General features: G+C 32.0%; 1 protein-coding gene across 5 annotated transcripts; it reads right to left on the bottom strand.

Moving 5' to 3' along the window:
- Positions 1–1,064: 1,064 nt before the first annotated feature.
- Positions 1,065–17,694, bottom strand: LOC127738742 (neuropeptides B/W receptor type 2-like). Of its 5 annotated transcripts, none has more exons than XM_052250077.1 (2): positions 17,544–17,694; positions 1,065–2,328 (listed from the first exon to the last, which is right to left on the bottom strand). In XM_052250077.1, exon 2 carries the CDS (start codon positions 2,296–2,298, stop codon positions 1,123–1,125), a length of 1,176 nt encoding a protein of 391 aa, XP_052106037.1. In that variant the 5' UTR covers positions 2,299–2,328; positions 17,544–17,694; the 3' UTR covers positions 1,065–1,122. The 5 variants fall into 5 exon arrangements, with proteins under 5 accessions (XP_052106037.1, XP_052106038.1, XP_052106042.1 ...); XM_052250078.1 differs by lacking the exon at positions 17,544–17,694 and adding an exon at positions 17,022–17,110; XM_052250082.1 differs by lacking the exon at positions 17,544–17,694 and adding an exon at positions 16,823–16,977.
- Positions 17,695–19,450: the final 1,756 nt, after the last annotated feature.

Genomic DNA, 19,450 nt, shown 5'->3' with positions numbered 1-19,450 from the left:
ATTAGCATTGTCCATTTTTTCCCCTGGTTTTTCCAGGTTCTGAATAGTCATGAAATGTTTGCTACTGGACGTTAAGGAACTTACAATCTATCATTACTTGTCCCTTTACCCGTTCTCTTGCTTTTGATTTGCTTAGTTTGTGTTTTACACTATTGATTCCGGTTCCTGATTTCCCTTTAAATGCAGTTAGCACTGGTTAGTTAAGGAGACATTCTACCCGTTATTTGTAGACTTGTCAACGTTCATATTATTTCTGAAAATTAGTTTTCGGTTACGCAGCTCCTATTTTATAATGCCACAAAAAGACCTTTTTCCTATTTAGTCCAATCCGCAAAAAAAAAACCCAAAAAAAACAATTACATAGACAATTTCCTGTTGGGGTCAAGTGTTGCAAAAACATATGTCATAAGTATAATGAGCTGAGAAGGTAAAAGTTAAGAAAGCGAAAATTTAAAACTTTTGATAGTTTATGAACCATTTTGTTATAGACAAACTATAGTCATAAAATGGTTTATTTGAATTTTATACGATTGTATAAAGAATTAATTTTGAAACGTTTTATGCACAATACATTGTTTAAACAGGGCCCTATAGCTATAGTTAGCTTCTTTGAGACGTCATGAAAAACTGTGTAATTTCAGAACTCATCCGGATTGGAATAAATAGCAATAAGGTCTATGTGATTGGAGCAATCTGGTTTTATTTAAGCTCTATAATTATAAAAACACCAGTTATTCTGTGACATTGCAGAATAAAATTGTAATTAGCACCTTTGGGATATGATTCTAATAAATATTTATATAGTGATGAGTTGTATAAGAAAAGTAAACAGACCATTAAAACCAGGTAAAGTAAACAGACGATTAAAACCAGGTAAAGTAAACAGACGATTAAAACCAGGTAATCTGTTTGTTGTTTACATCCCTTTCCTTCGATCTTTGGTGGATAGTCTTCACATTTGTAGTCATCTCATTATTTTCGTATTGATAGTCAGCTTATTGTGCTCATAAGAGGAAAAATTTCTGATAATAGAATTTTTTGCCGGATTAAAAAATGTAAAAAAGTATGTTTGAATAAAAATTTATTTAAGTATTTATGAATCAATATAAATATGGGCCATTATTATGTGAATGAAGTTTCATTATTAGTCGAATTAGTCCTTGACCTTTGTGATCTTGATAAAGGAGATTTCTTTTTACAACAAATAATAGATTTCACAGTTTTTAACAATTCATCCCTAAACCGCTTGTGTATAATACTATATATAAACGGATTAGAGACACTGTTAATCAAATATGATCGGACTAAGAAATTATACAACAAATCCATTGAGGTATCTTCATTGAAAGCAAGGTGGAGAAAACGGAGGACACGTACACCTAAATGTGGTACAAATCCCAACACAAACACAACAGTAACTGTTAAAAAAACAAAGGTTGATCCATTTAAACTAAATGCTGACTTCCCAATGGCAAAACTTTCCTTTTTCCTCATTTCCGGGAACGCTTTAGTTTTATGTAGACGTTTTGTTTCTTCGGTATTAGTTATAAATGTTAAACCATTCCTTGTTTTTCCTTGACGCCGTCCGTATAAGGTCGCACCAATAAAACAATAGGAAACTAACATTGTTATAAGAGCTGATAGAAAAGTAGTCATCAGCAAGTAAGTGTAAATTTTCCCGCTTTTTGCATTCGGGTTTTCAAATGTTGTACAACCACATGCTGTCACGTTTGTGTTATTAACATTCAACGGTATCTTTTCAAGTCCAGCAAACTTCACTAGGGGTACGGCAAAGAGTAAACCAAGAAACACGCAGAATCCACACACTTTCTTGGCACGACTAGCCGTTAGAAGCAAACGAGATTTATAACGACATAAATGTACATATCGGTCTATTGAAATCGCAACTAATGTAAATCCGGCTCCTAATATTAACATAAATTCACTGAATCGAGCAAGTTTACATAAAATCGTCCGTGTGAATGTAAACGTGTGTCCCAAATCATAGATCTCAAATGGTATTACTACTGTACAACTTAAAAAATCAAGAATTGCTAGAGCTAAAATAAAAATACGATTTGTTGTAGTTTTTGGCTTCCGAGAGTACACATATATCACTAATCCATTTCCAATCATTCCAGTTAGTAACAGAACAGCTATGGCACAAATCACGGAAATTAATGGCTGCTTATCGTTCTCTGCCTTAACTATCAACCAGTTTGAGATCCGACATGTTCCTTCCTCATCCGCAGTTATAGTTGAATTAATTTCCAAAGAACTATTCATATCAAAATTCATATTGCTTGCTAAGGTTTATTCATCCTCACTCTGAAAAGATAAAAAATAAAGACATCAGTGACACGCTGCATATATGAAGGTCTGGATGGGGGTTCCTTCATTTCTTTGTTCCTTAATTTTTTAGACCATTTTCTATATTTTCTATTTATTTTGCCCATTATATGTTAGCCCCACATTATTCTCTATTCTTTATATGTTTGCCTATTTTTCTCCATTATTTATTCCTTTATTATGCACTTTTTGCCCATTATTCTCTATTCTGTAAATCCCATCCAGACCCTCGTCTATATATTTATTGATTTGCAGCTGACTTTATTTACCATTGGTTGTAAGTTGTTGTGAATTGTTAAAATCAAACACAAAAGTTTGTGATTTTTAAATGGATTAGTAATATCCTGGCAAATGCAATGCATTATTCCCATGGTAACATTCGAAACATTATCTTTTTTTCATATTAATCAAACAAAATATATTTTTTTTCAGATGAATATTATGACATACAGGATAATTGTCATATTTTTTCATTCAAATAGTTATTGTCAAATAAGTTTGATTGCTGAACAACATGATGACGTGCAGTTAATGCAACATAGGAAGTTAAATAAAAAACGATTCAAATAGTTATTGTCAAATAAGTTTGATTGCTGAACAACATGATGACAGTTAATGCAACATAGGAAGTTAAATAAAAAAAAAACGCTAAGTTTATCTATTTTAAAATAATTAACTATTTCATACTTCAAGAAATAAGTGTATACATTTATTAAACCGCACATTTTATGTGAATACTTACGTCAAATAAAAAGACAAGTTACAAATATAAATAATTATCCAACAAATCTGTAAACACGATATTATAATTGATACACTCCACTGACTTAAGTATTATGAATAATACTCGGGAAAAGGAAACACAGCATTATATGAAGTAAAACACTTTAGTCACCCCAAAGCAGGAAGTGTGTATTCGATCCCTTCATAAGTTTAAATTGCTCTTGCTGTATGGATGTTCCTGTATATTATTCTGATTCATTCTTTTGCTATTCGGACAAACGTCAGACAATCTCGGATGTCCTGGGCTTGGAGACACTCATATATATGTACCTACTTCAAGTAGATGGGATCATTGAATGTCCACACGTTTTACTGTATTTTGTGCATATATTTAGAGTTAATGCATGAGTTTCAGAGTGCAAATGAACTGCTAAATTAGAATCACAAAGTTAACAAGCAATCAACACGTTTCTGTACAGATGTATGTTGTCTAAAAGTATCGGCGTCTTAATAACAGAATCTGTGAAATAAAATTCTTAGCTTACAGAGTAATTAAGCTGTCGATCAGTTTAAAAATGCATATGAATAGAAATAAGATGTGGTGTATACGTTTAGTCTAGATGTCAACATACAGTCTTAAAAAATATTCATATGTCTAGATAATATGCCTAAATCACTCCGATTCGGAAAGAAAGTTGCGAAAAAAGTTTAGCATAGACAACCAAAGATCTCCAATCAATAACAAATTCTGCAAATGACTAGAAACGTTAAGATATGATATGAGATAATAACTGTCGAGTTTCCAGACGTAGGACGGGAACAACGTTGTGGTTGAGTTACAGTAGTATTTTTTTTAGATTGCAACCCCCTTTTTCACCCTATTACGCACGCCAGGTATAATATGTATATGGTACATAAAAACCATAAAACAAATAAAAAACTGGAAAATGAATTCATTTATACAGTAACGATATAATAGACAACTAAACCATAAGAACAAACCAAACAATAATATAGACTGAACCAGATCAAAGAATGCTTATGTAAATGCTCTTTTGTTCCGACGTTGGAAAGTTCCGGGCGGAAAAAACTAACTAGCCGAAAAGTTCCGGAGGAACTTATTAACTAGTTACTTTGTTCCTCCTCTGGTTGAAAAGTTCCACCGGAACAAAGTGACTAGTTGAAAAGTTCCAACGGAACATATCAACTAGTTAGAAAGTTCCTTTTTGCCAACTTACTCAAAACCGGAACTAACAAACTAGCCCAAAAGTTCCAACGGAACTTATCAACCAGTCACAAAGTTCCATTTGGAGAATTGATGCAAAGTAAATGCGCAACATATTATCTTTGAACCTTTTCAAAGGGGAACATAGATACAAGCCACAAAAGTCAAACGGAACTTATCACTAGTCACAAAATTCCTCTTTGTCAAATAAATCTATAACGGAACTAACAAACAAGTCAAAATTACCAACGGAAAATATCAAATAGTCAGACATCTACATTCAGAGAATTATCTAAAAAAGGGAAGAACATATCATCATTGAACTTTTAAAAAACGGAACCAAGTGACTACAAGACACTAGCCACAAATGCCAAACGGAACTTATCAAATAGCTACATAGTTCCTCCTTCATCGGCGAATTATCCCAAACTGGAAATAGCAAACTAGCTTAAAAGTTCAAACGGAACTTATCAACTAGCTACTTTTTTCCGGAACTTTTCAACTGCACTCGGAATAAAACAACTAGTTGGAAAGTTCCGTCGGAACGAAATAACTAGTTGAAAAGTTCCGCCGGAACAAAGTAACTGCCGGAACATAGTGGCTGTTACATATACAGCTGAAAGTAAACTCAAATTACATCTTTTGTATACTTAACCTGCTTAACCTTCACTAGTAATTGTTTATTTCGTATACGTACAATGTTAGGTTCTTTCATTTAGAAAGTAACATACATCTAGAAGCAACATATGTATTAATTAAAAACCAATTGTTCAGAGAACAATTGAAGGTCTTTCCACCCATAAAGATCAATTTTGATATAGAACTATTAAAATTCAGTTTGATATATCATATCCAGCGTCAAATGATAGCTTATTGTACACTGATTCCAAAAATATATGGTTTCTATACATTTTTTTCTAAATAAGGGAGATAAATTGTTACTTCCGGTTTGAAATATGTCACTTCCGGTTGTATTTGATAGTTTACTTGATACTGCTTCCAAAAATATATGGTTCAATATACTTTGACATTAAATAAGTACAAAAAATAGCTACTTCCGCTTTACACCAGGTCACTTCCGGTTGGCTTTTCCATGGTCAAGTGGCTTGCAACGTAATGCAAAAAGTCCCATGGCTTTATCATGTATATATATGAGGTAAAAGCAAAGGTCAAAATCTAAAACGTCAATTTTACCTATGACCTTGGGCTCAATTTCAAGGTCATAAACCAAGGGCTTCAAATCAAAAGACTATAGGTCTTAATTATATATGGTTAATGAGTTATATCACAATATGTCTAATTTTTAATATAAGAGGGGAGAAAACTCCAATTTAATGTTAGCGTACCCTTTCAACCAAAATTTATGTGTTACGACATGTCGCAACTTACAGTTTAGTAAAAATATGTTGTCGATATCTTATACGGTTTTTGAAAAGAATTGAAAATAAGCCAAAATCAAAAATTAAAAATATGATCTTGACCTCTGACCTTGACTTAATTTTCTTATTTTTGGATCAAGGACCTCAAATCAACAGATCCTAGGTCTCTATCACTTATGGTTTACAAGATAGAAATGCATATCACTTATATGAAATGCATAAGGGGAAATAACTCTCATATGGAGTGTTCGTATGGCTTCGGTCAAAATTGAACAAATCATGCGAAGGATATAACGAGCAATTTTATAAAATAAATTTGTCGCTTTCTTTTACGGTTACGGAGGAGATGCAGTCACAAGGAAAACAGTGTTCAGGGAGATAACTCCTACAAAGAAAATTGTTCGGCTTAGAATGGGTGAAAATAAAAAGCGCATAAACTGTATGATACTATATAAGAAATATCTAAGCGACATCTTGCGAAACAAAAATTTAACGCGAGAACAAAATTAGGCGGAAGAAAAAAATAAAAATAATAATTAAAAACCAATTGTTCAGAGAACAATTGAAGGTCTTTCCACCCATAAAGATCAATTTTGATATAGAACTATTAAAATATCATATCCAGCGTCAAATGATAGCTTATTGTACACTGATATGTGGTTTCTATACATTTTTTTTCTAAATAAGGGAGATACATTGTTACTTCCGGTTTGAAAAATGTCACTTCCGGGTTTTTTTATAGTTTACTTGATACTGATTCCAAAAATATATGGTTCAATATACTTTGACATTAAATTAGTACAAAAAATAGCTACTTCCGCTTTACACCAGGTCACTTCCGGTTGGCTTTTCCTTGGTCAAGTGGCTTGCAACGTAATGCAAAAAGTCCCATGGCTTTATCATGTATACATATGAGGTAAAAGCAAAGGTCAAAATCTAAAACGTCAATTTTACCTATGACCTTGGGCTCAATTTCAAGGTCATAAACCAAGGGCTTCAAATCAAAAGACTATAGGTCTTAATTATATATGGTTAATGAGTTATATCACAATATGTCTAATTTTTAATATAAGAGGGGAGAAAACTCCAATTTAATGTTAGCGTACACTTTCAACCAAAATTTATGTGTTACGACATGTTGCAACTTACAGTTTAGTAAAAATATGTTGTCGATATCTTATACGGTTTTTGAAAAGAATTGAAAATAAGCCAAAATCAAAAATTAAAAATATGATCTTGACCTCTGACCTTGACTTAATTTTCTTATTTTTGGATCAAGGACCTCAAATCAACAGATCCTAGGTCTCTATCACTTATGGTTTACAAGATAGAAATGCATATCACTTATATCAAATGCATAAGGGGAAATAACTCTCATATGGAGTGTTCGTATGGCTTCGGTCAAAATTGAACAAATCATGCGAAGGATATAACGAGCAATTTTATAAAATAAATTTGTCGCTTTCTTTTACGGTTACGGAGGAGATGCAGTCACAAGGAAAACAGTGTTCAGGGAGATAACTCCTACAAAGAAAATTGTTCGGCTTATAATGGGTGAAAATAAAAAGCGCATAAACTGTATGATACTATATAAGAAATATCTAAGCGACATCTTGCGAAACAAAAATTTTACGCGAGAACAAAATTAGGCGGAAGAAAAAAATAAAAATAATAATTAAAAACCAATTGTTCAGAGAACAATTGAAGGTCTTTCCACCCATAAAGATCAATTTTGATATAGAACTATTAAAATATCATATCCAGTGTCAAATGATAGCTTATTGTACACTGATATGTGGTTTCTATACATTTTTTTTCTAAATAAGGGAGATACATTGTTACTTCCGGTTTGAAAAATGTCACTTCCGGTTGTATTTGATAGTTTACTTGATACTGCTTCCAAAAATATATGGTTCAATATACTTTGACATTAAATAAGTACAAAAAATAGCTACTTCCGCTTTACACCAGGTCACTTCCGGTTGGCTTTTCCATGGTCAAGTGGCTTGCAACGTAATGCAAAAAGTCCCATGGCTTTATCATGTATACATATGAGGTAAAAGCAAAGGTCAAAATCTAAAACGTCAATTTTACCTATGACCTTGGGCTCAATTTCAAGGTCATAAACCAAGGGCTTCAAATCAAAAGACTATAGGTCTTAATTATATATGGTTAATGAGTTATATCACAATATGTCTAATTTTTAATATAAGAGGGGAGAAAACTCCAATTTAATGTTAGCGTACACTTTCAACCAAAATTTATGTGTTACGACATGTTGCAACTTACAGTTTAGTAAAAATATGTTGTCGATATCTTATACGGTTTTTGAAAAGAATTGAAAATAAGCCAAAATCAAAAATTAAAAATATGATCTTGACCTCTGACCTTGACTTAATTTTCTTATTTTTGGATCAAGGACCTCAAATCAACAGATCCTAGGTCTCTATCACTTATGGTTTACAAGATAGAAATGCATATCACTTATATCAAATGCATGAGGGGAAATAACTCTCATATGGAGTGTTCGTATGGCTTCGGTCAAAATTGAACAAATCATGCGAAGGATATAACGAGCAATTTTATAAAATAAATTTGTCGCTCTCTTTTACGGTTACGGAGGAGATGCAGTCACAAGGAAAACAGTGTTCAGGGAGATAACTCCTACAAAGAAAATTGTTCGGCTTATAATGGGTGAAAATAAAAAGCGCATAAACTGTATGATACTATATAAGAAATATCTAAGCGACATCTTGCGAAACAAAAATTTTACGCGAGAACAAAATTAGGCGGAAGAAAAAAATAAAAATAATAATTAAAAACCAATTGTTCAGAGAACAATTGAAGGTCTTTCCACCCATAAAGATCAATTTTGATATAGAACTATTAAAATATCATATCCAGTGTCAAATGATAGCTTATTGTACACTGATATGTGGTTTCTATACATTTTTTTTCTAAATAAGGGAGATACATTGTTACTTCCGGTTTGAAAAATGTCACTTCCGGTTGTATTTGATAGTTTACTTGATACTGCTTCCAAAAATATATGGTTCAATATACTTTGACATTAAATAAGTACAAAAAATAGCTACTTCCGCTTTACACCAGGTCACTTCCGGTTGGCTTTTCCATGGTCAAGTGGCTTGCAACGTAATGCAAAAAGTCCCATGGCTTTATCATGTATACATATGAGGTAAAAGCAAAGGTCAAAATCTAAAACGTCAATTTTACCTATGACCTTGGGCTCAATTTCAAGGTCATAAACCAAGGGCTTCAAATCAAAAGACTATAGGTCTTAATTATACATGGTTAATGAGTTATATCACTATATGCCTAATTTTTAATATAAGAGGGGAGAAAACTCCAATTTAATGTTAGTGTACCCTTTCAACCAAAATTTATGTGTTACGACATGTTGCAACTTACAATTAAGTAAACATATGTTGTCAATATCTTATACGGTTTTTGAAAAGAATTGAAAATAAGCCAAAATCAAAAATTAAAAATATGATCTTGACCTCTGACCTTGACTTAATTTTCTTATTTTTGGATCAAGGACCTCAAATCAACAGATCCTAGGTCTCTATCACTTATGGTTTACAAGATAGAAATGCATATCACTTATATCAAATGCATAAGGGGAAATAACTCTCATATGGAGTGTTCGTATGGCTTCGGTCAAAATTGAACAAATCATGCGAAGGATATAACGAGCAATTTTATAAAATAAATTTGTCGCTTTCTTATACGGTTACGGAGGAGATGCAGTCACAAGGAAAACAGTGTTCGGGGAGATAACTCCTACAAAAAAAATTGTTCGGCTAAGAATGGGTGAAAATAAAAAGCGCATAAACTGTATGATACTATGTAAGAAATATCTAAGCGACATCTTGCGAAACAAAAATTTTACGCGAGAACAAAATTTGGCGGAAGAAAATAATAATTATCAGAACAAATACAATAGGTCTTTCCACAGAAAAGTGGAAAGACCTAATTAAAAACCAATTGTTCAGAGAACAATTGAAGGTCTTTCCACCCATAAAGATCAATTTTGATATAGAACTATTAAAATATCATATCCAGCGTCAAATGATAGCTTATTGTACACTGATATGTGGTTTCTACAGAAAAGTGGAAAGACCTAATAATTGTAAATTTTACCACAAACTTCAGCTGTGTAGTCAATAATTATAGACTTTTGGTTGATAAATCTCAAACCTTGTCCACTGAATATTTTCGTGAAAAAGTTTGCCATAAAAATTTGAAAAATAAACATTATTTTAAAATGTTCGTAAATCCCAAATGCTTGCATGAAAATAAGCTTACACCTGATATTTTTTTCTTTATTTTTATACCCTTGCAAATGATCATCCTTGAGTGTATATAAAATAAGTCAGCATAATAACCTACTTATATAAGTACATTTTGTGTTGTACTAGGATGCAATTGAAGAGAAGAATCTTCAAGATAATTTTTAGAAGTAATTCAATACCTAATACTTTAACATTTATAATTAAAACTTTGTAATCAAAGATGCCGGTTTCTGTTTCTGCCAGTTTAGTCTATGTTGAATACTGAAAACACTTAACATCATTTTGAAATGCAGAGGACGGATCATTTGAATGAGATTTGATGTAATTTACGCATTTACAAAAATTTCAAAGTGCCTTTTATATAGGTTGTTAAAAGTCGATGAGTTCTGCCCCTTCCTTGTATAGGAAATGAAAGTTTTTAGTTTTCCGGGTGGCACTCAAAGTGTCACTTGATTAAAGCGTATAAACTTTTTACACAATACAAGGAAACATGATGCGACCACAATTTCATACCGCGATTTCGAATTATGTGCTGTTTTTTTATTTCCTTATTCAATTTAGTGATCATCCTGAAGGTCGCTAGACTGTTCATGTTTTTATTGTATTTTACTTTTAAGACATATGGTTTACACATGTAAAAGGGGGTGTGCACATAAAACTGGTTTGACCAACAGGTGCATTATTTGTATACTAGGAGACAGATTTGTAAAAGCAACTAAGCAAATTATATGCGACTGTCATACAAGTGAGAGGTTTTATCCACCATTTTCTACATTAGGAAATGTCTTTACAAGTCGGGAATATGACAGTTGTTTTACATTCGTTTGATGTGTTTGAGCTTTTGATTTTGCCATTTGATAAGGGACTTTCCGTCATTCAAAAATTAATCTTCATATCAAAATGAAATGTTACATTCGTAAGGACACGTACTTGCACAAAAAAGTGCACAGGTAAATAAAAGAAAAACTTGATAAAACTTTTTTTTCATGGTCCTCGCATAAAAATGTTATTATAAGAAATGAATGCTTCTTTTTTCCGTGCTTCATACAAAATGTGCTTCGGTCAACACTTTTACACCCCAATAAAATTACAAAAAGAGGCATTTATTTCTTAAATAAATTTAAGAAAAACTTGTATGAGTTATATCGTTATAACGGAAGGCAAGAACAAAGCACAATGTGTTATGAATAATCAACAGTTACCGGAAGCAAGCTTTATACTTTAACTATTGATACTGATAAGACTCTCGTATCAGCCATTGAAGTCCTGAATAGATTTCAAATCGCAACACAATAAAAAGTGTAGGAAAATCTTGATGCAGTGCAACATCCACAATTGTAAGTCATTTAAAAGTGTTGATGGACAAATCGACGGTAGCCCCCTAAATAGACAAAATTAAAAATCAACAACAATTTTGCAATAACCATTTGTCAATTAGTTTCCATTCGTTTGATGTCTTTGGGTTTTTGATTTTGCCATTTGATAAGGGACTTTCCGTTTTGAATTTTCCTTGTAGTTCGGTATTTTTCTTATTTTACTTTTTATGTAATCAAACAGAAGATACATTTTAAATGCATTAGTTTATAAATGAGACACTGCTACAATATACTTAAAATGTAGAATGGATACACGTTTTTACAAAATTCTAGAGAAATATCACTTAATATTCAGGGCGAAAACAACTTTAACGCTTAGTAATTCAATAAGTTAGGTTTTAAAAAGTGGGTGGAACGGCGAACATTTTTTTATATTAGAGCATATCCGTACAGAAAAATAATTCTACCTTGCAAAACTTTCCCTACGTACCAGCGGCTCATTTCACAAAAAATCATACACATTTCAGTATAACTTACGATCATTTTTAATCGTAAGATTTTTTGTGAAAAGAGTCGCTGACACATATATAGAGATGAAAATTAGGGCTTCATAAAAATGCAGCGAAATTGATGACCAGGGCATTAGCTTTGATTACCACAGTATGACCGGATGTGACTGCAAAATATCCCCATAGACAAATAAATGTCTCCAGCCCCGTGGCCAATATGTCTCTGAAGAGAGTTATTTGAGGTCATGATGCTCTGACTTAAATAGTCAAACTTTAATTTGAATCTCATCTTTCACAGTATTTTGTAGTATATTTTAATGGGTGTGGTGGTAGTCCGGAAATCTTGAGGCAACAGGTATGTCCCTTTAGCAAGTATACCAATGCAGAACAGGGAAAAGTCCAGATAGCTGTATTTTTATACTGCTATTTATGTCCGTCGTTACTTTTATACTACAACTAGCTGTGTTTGTTTCCTAAATATAGTAACAAAGCTATATTTTGTGCAATGTCAATTTCATCATGGAACACTTTTTCCACAATCAGGGGTTTATTTAGGGATGAAAATAAGTTTGAAATTTGCGCTACAATTTAAATAAAAACAGTATTAGGTCAATGTCAGAAAAAATATAAACTTTTTTAATTTCGGCACAAAACTGGGGAAGGGCTCGGTTAAACCTCGCCCATCCCCAGTTTCTCAGCCTCATACAAAAAAAGTTTATATTTTTCTAACATTGACCTAATATTGTATAGTTTATGAACATAATGTATATTTATTGCTATATGTTGCTGAAGGTTTCGTCAATGATACCATATTTTGAACTCGATATATACTAAAAAAATAACTTTTTTCGCATCATGCATTACGGAAGTTGCGTTCTATTTTAAAAACAACTTGATATCAAACAATTTCAATGGAAGGAAACGCCGGCTTTGATTTTGATCGTACCCTGTACAGCATAACCAAACTTAGGATGTTATTATTATCTGTTTCCGTTTTATTTATATAATACATATAAGTCGTGATTTGTGATTATAAGCATCATTTGTTTGGTTTCTTTTTACTGTTAATTATAGGATATTTATCGGTTTATTTCTATTTAAAGCAATTAGCTACATAAAACTGAGAGGCTGTGGTATGATTGCCAATGTGTCAGCTCCACACCAGAAACCAAATGACGTAGAAAGTAGCAACTAGTTAGAGGTCACCGTGATGTTTACTCACAGCGAATAGATGATGCAATATTTAAACGTAAAAAATAAATAACGATATCTCTATTTAAAATGCGCATTTATAATCTGCAGGGTTGATGGAACCTCCACTTGTTCAAACTGTTATGCAAAACAAATAAAATGAAATATACGATATTCCGCAAAACTTTGTTAATTGCGTAGAGGTGCTGTGAACTATACAGTTACATGTAACTAGTCTGCTTTCAGTAGTGGTATGGACTATTTGATAGTTGGAGAATATTTAAGTTCATACGTAGATAGTATTTTTGACAGTTTATTTGTTTTGATCTAAACTATATAGCTTTTTTTAAAATATGTTTACAAGCATTAAGTTAAATTTCAGACGTAGGGTTTTTTTTTTTTTTTTTGGCGACAGGTAACAAAGAAATTGGACTCATTTTCTATTTTATTGAAAATATTAGCAAATCCTAATTTCGATGATATTTAAAAAGAAATCCTTATAATCCATTTTTGTGGTACTTCCCTGTTCTAGCTTATGTTTATTTTTTCATTGGGAGCAGTTATATATTTTGAGTTTTTCGGCCACGTACACAACGATGGCCAATATATAATCACCAAAAATCGTTTTGGATCTATACAAAGTAGGGCTATATGGACCATGTGTTGTTCGTTGTTGTTTGTGCGTCTTTTTCTCGTGGGAATCGGTTATTGGTGATTGATGTGGTCTGTTGTACTTTCAAATATGTTTTAGTAATTCCTGTAATGGTTTTTATACAATGGCAAATTCAGGGGGCATAGAAGGTATACCCCTCCCCCTTTTGATTGAAAAAAATATCCTTTTTGGCACAAACCAAAAAAAAAATCTGAATTGGTATATGTTCAGTTTTATTTAAATTTTTAAATTCCTGGACCCCTCCCCTGTTTTAGCTTTATTGTCAGTCGAGCACAATAAAATCCATCTCAACCAATTCTAGTGTATGGGTGCAAAGTTTGGGGTTTTGAAAATAATTCATTAATCGAAAGGGTCCACATAAAATTTTGTAAAGTATTTCTTGGAGTCAAAAAGTCAACTCCAGATTTTATGACCTATGATAAATTGGGCAGATATCCATTGGAGGTTTAAATCAATTACCATAACGTATTAATTATAGGTGGTTTAAGTATGTAACCTGAAAAGTTGCCTGTTATTTTGTATAATTTAGCCACTGGCAAACATGGTTCAAACATTTTATGGTCAAGTTAAAGTTTAGTTTAATATTGACATTTAAAGCTTTATTCCAACCAAAACGTTTTTTAGAGTTAACAATAGTGACAAAAATCTGGCTGGAATTTTGTATCATTATAACAATATGAGGAGCCACAAATTAGTGGCGAGAGGTCAATAAGCCTCAAAATCGGCTCAATGATGGTATTCTTTTGCTCATGTATTAGTGAAGTATCATGACATATTTTGCCAGCACTATAAATGTTCTTTCATAAACCGCATTACAGATTTGATATTACATATATAAAAGTTGTTCTGACTTTCAAATTGTGTTAAATCAGCAGTTAATATCAAATTTTGCAATTTTACCAATAAAAAGAAAGAAAAATGTAAAAAAAACATATTTACAAATGAGGTCGTAATATTTCCATCTTTGTCCAAATTTGTGTGACTTCTGACCTTTTGATTACTACCATAATCTTTTAAACTTAAGAGTAAAAATATAACCACCTTTAAATGTGTGATAATTAATCCAACGCGAAATGGTTGCTTCATGTAAAGTTTTCATTTATGTCATAATTTTGGCCAAATTGTGTCATTAATGACTTTTGAACTAAATAAAGAATGTTTCGTCTTTCTATGTCATTTATATATAAAGATAATAACTTAGGGTTTCATCATTTGACCTTTAATTACACACCGAATCCGGTTGTAGCGTTCAATAATCATCCTCAAAGAGTTGTCAAATATTAAAACAGATTTGTGGATAAGGAGTTAAATGTATTTTAATAGAAAACCTTATCTTAAAAAAATAATCTTTAGACGATTATAGAAACTCTACCAATTAGCTCGTATAATGTGAAAACATTTATTCTGTGTGTTTGCAACACTGCTTAATAAAATCAAGAATCCGTTTTCTACCGGGGACTTTTGTCCTTGTCCGAACCCTTATATTCAAAGAATGACTATATACACTCGAAGTTGATTGGTTCTGAAAGTCATTCTTTTTTTTTTTCAAATTTAATTGCATTTTTATAATTACTGTTTTAAGCAAATAACCTTAATATGGTGTCTTTTTATACTTTACAGACAGCAGCAATCCCAAGAAAAATTAGCGATCAGATTACAAGACTAAATTCATTAAAGAAAGTAAATACATTGGAATACAAAAGAAATCCAAAAATATTTAAACAACAATCAGAACCATGTAATTAATCACCTACGCATTTAGCTACCGTAGTTATTGGTTATGCAATACAGTAATCTATTATGATAAATACAATTACCCCATTCTTTCATTCTTACAATGTATAGTCACTCCCCCCACACCCCCCTGGTCGATTTTTTTTCTGAGAATTTGAATAATTCAATCTCTGATTAAAGAACTAAGTTACACTTTAAAAATTACTTACAATGACGACAGACGTGTACTTTGGACCTTATACAAGTGTTAAGTTAATTTCTTTTCTTCTTGAACTTAAATTAAAACGTTTTGTCTTTCTATGCCATTTATATATATAAAGATCATAAAACTTTATGTGACCATTAGTTACACACAGCATCCGGTTGTATCGCTTAATGATCATCTTTAAAGAGTTGTCAAATATTACAGACTTTATTAATTGAACAGATTTCGTGGATAAGGAGTTAAATATATTTTAATGGAATAACTTCCCTTAGAAAAAAAAACTATAGAAGCTCTACCATTTAGCCCGTATGAGGTGAAAACAGTCCTTCTGTTTCTTTGATTTTTCAAGTGTTCAATGGAAGGGTCTGGATGGAAAGAGGTGTCTTTCAGTTCTGTATTCTAAAAAAAATAGGCAATTTTTCTCTATTTTTTACAAATTTTGCTCATTATTCTCTATTCTTTTTTTTTGCCCATTTTTCTGCAGTGTTTGGCTCATTATTCTCTGTTCTGTAAACCAAATCCAGACCCTCCAATATTCCTGTTATATTTACAACACTGCTAAAAGAAATCAAGAATTCGTTTACTATCGAGAATATATATCCATCTCCAACCCCTTATATCGAGAGAAATGACCATACACACTCAAAGGTGATTGGTTCCTTAAATTCTGAAAATCATTAATTATATTTTTTTCAAATTTAATTGCATTTTTTGTATTACTGTTTTAAACAAATAACTTGAATATACTTTTTTTATACTTCACACACAGCATCAATTCCTAGAAACGTTAGCAATTAGATTCCTTAGACTAAATTCATTAAAGAAACTAAATACATTGTAATACAAAATTTGAACAACAATCAAAACCCCGAAATTAATCACCTACGCATTTAGCTACCGTAGTTATGGGTTATGTGATACCGTACTCTATTATGATACATAAAATATCCATTATTTAATGGTTACCCCCTGTAGATTTTTTTTCTGAGAATTTGGACGATTTAATTTCTTTTTAAAGAACTAAGTAACACTTTTCCTTACAATGACTATAGACGCGTACTTTGGACCTTACACAAGTATTTATGTACTAAACTATCTTGTGTACTGTTAATGTCAAATATTTTACCTGGTTTTTATTATTATTATTATTAATTAATAAGTATAGAACCTAAAATATTGAAATTGCTAAATCTAAATACAACCATGGTTCCGAATCTGTGTAACATTTCGACTGAGATTACTACAACATTTCGATGAAAACATAAGATATTTTACTTTATTATATTTAATACTTAACATTTTACATTCGGAGGGCCTCTTTTCGTTCTAAAGAGTCACGATCGATCAATCCTGATTTAAATATGAAGATATTAAGAGCAAAATATAGGAAAATTGACAAACCTGCACATGAGATATACCATATTTGTTTATAATCTATATATACATGTACATGTAACCAGTCTTGGTTCAGTACACACAAAAGTTTTGTTATTGAGATATGAATGTAAGATAATATACGTTACATTTTTTGACGTCTTTAACAATTAAGTTTGACATATATTGTAGATTTGTGAATAGAAATGTTCTGACCAATTGTTATTTTGTTTGTGTAAGGTTCTTTGTCCTTCTTTAAATTTTCAACGTGTTAAGGTGTATATTTAAAGGCGTATTTTGAAATTGTGAATGAATTGTTATTTATTATTAAAACGCGCCACCGGAAACAATTGTTTCGTGATAAGCTCATTGTTTTTGTACTAATTACGAACAAAAAGTTAAAAATAAACTCGTATTTCTTCCGATTACCGTATTTGCAATCATATTGTAAGAGTTTATTTGTTTTTCAAAATTAATATTTCTCAGATTTTATACACCAGTTCATTCATAAGGACAGAAGAATTCTAAATTTTAAACTACCCCACTTACCTCTGTTTACTTTGTTTATAGATAAATCAATCCATGTTTCATTCACCGGATACCACGTTAAATTTTATATTTCCGTAAATACTTGGCGAGCAAGACAGCGTACATTCACACTTTGATTTGTGTGACCTATTTTGACTTTTGTAAGGGAAAGAAATTAATATTTCTAATTGATAGCATTGCACAAAAATGCACGGTCCAGACTTCGATAGATTTAAGCTTCTTTGTTTTGATTGAAATATATTTTTTTATTAATCGGTTCGGTTCGGTTGTAATGTAATCTAGTTTGAAGGCGATTAAGGTCAACATGAGTGTACGTAATTTTTAAGGGAAATATATATGGGTTTTTATACAACTTTTCTATTTGTAGTCAGTTACGGCCACGTAGAAAGTCATCTACCTAAAAAAATCTTTGATCGGACCATCATTTCATTTAATTTAAGATAGGCGGAAGATACCAAAGGAATAGTCAAACTCCTAATTCGAAAACAAACTGACAATGTCATGGCAAAAAAAACCGACCAAAAGATAAACAACCGCCTACAAAAAACAAACAACAAAGAATACTAGAGACTGAGCAACACGGCCGTTATCTCAAGTGCTAAGGAAGTGTAAGCAGATCCTGCTCCACATATGGCACCCGTTGTGATGCTCATGTAACTACAAAGTTTTGGTAGTAAAAACTGAAAGTACAAAGATATCAAGGGGCATTGAAAAACTTAATTTGACGAAAGACAATTAACACTATGACACAAGGAAAAAAAAGAATAGACTAACAACAATTCACAACACACAACACAGAAAATTAAAGACTGAACAACACAAACCTCATCAAATAAAGTGGTGGACTCTGATACTCCAAAAAGGTATGCAGCTCCTTCTTCACTAATGTCATCTGTCGTGACGAGTAAACCCCAGCTTATAAATAGCAGTCGGTAATGTGATAAACGAGAAAAAAAGGACCGAATTGTACCAACAATCGAACGTATCTGTCATCGGTGACAAGTACGCCAGAATTGTAAAACAAATCATAGCCGTAAAACAAACTAAAATGATAACTTTGGACTGCCGCTGGGAATTGGAGTATGTTGGATAGGTGTAATTATTTTCCTTGCAAAAGGCTATCTACGGACCATTGAAAGAGTTGTAGCAAGAGTTCTTTAACGAAAAGAGAGCCTGGCACTCTTGCCGGATCCCTGCAGAATTCCCAAACGCGTCCGGATGTGACTACGAATATATATTTTGCACAGCCAAATGGACTCAGCACTTCAGCCAGGGATTAACTGCCGAAACAGAAGAAGTCACAGGAAGACCATATTTCTATATCCCATTCAACTTTTGGGTGAAAATATACGAAGAGATAAATTCAACGTTTGATTCAATTGTTATTTTAAATTTGTATGATTTTTCTAATGATTTATATGTATTTCTGGTTTCAATGACAGCCATCTCTGATGATCAACAATAACCCTTTAAGGAAATCAAAGCAAATCAAGGTATGACGAATTTAAATATTTCTGACCTCGCAAATACTGTCGATTTCAATAAAAAAAATACTTCTGCGGTCACCTTAAGTAACTTCCTGTAGTAGCGAGAACATTTTCTTAATTATTTACCGTTTTTTTATATTTATTTCCCTGTTCAAGTTAGTGGTCATCCTGTTACACGGTGTAAGTTTATAAATAATGTGTTTTACTTTTACGTAATTTGGTCTACACATGTAAAGGAGATAAAGTTTTCGCACGTAAAACTGATTTAACCCCATCAAATTTTGCACATACTACAACATTTAGAAGAACACAAACACAATATTAAATTTATAAAATTCCAACCACTTCAAACCGTTCGGAAACAACCACGACAATTTTGCGAAACGTCTTGGATTAAACGACTACAGACAGCGTATCCCC

Source organism: Mytilus californianus, unplaced genomic scaffold (assembly GCF_021869535.1).
Source record: "Mytilus californianus isolate M0D057914Y unplaced genomic scaffold, xbMytCali1.0.p SCAF_4, whole genome shotgun sequence".
In the NCBI taxonomy this organism is placed as follows: Eukaryota; Metazoa; Mollusca; class Bivalvia; order Mytilida; family Mytilidae; genus Mytilus; species Mytilus californianus.
The sequence above is the reverse complement of the archived record's forward strand: the minus strand, read 5'-3'. Positions and strand labels throughout refer to the sequence as shown.

Coding starts and splice junctions, on each gene's coding strand:
- LOC127738742 (XM_052250077.1), bottom strand. CDS start 2,298: ATGAATTTTGATATGAATAGTTCTTTGGAAATTAATTCAACTATAACT.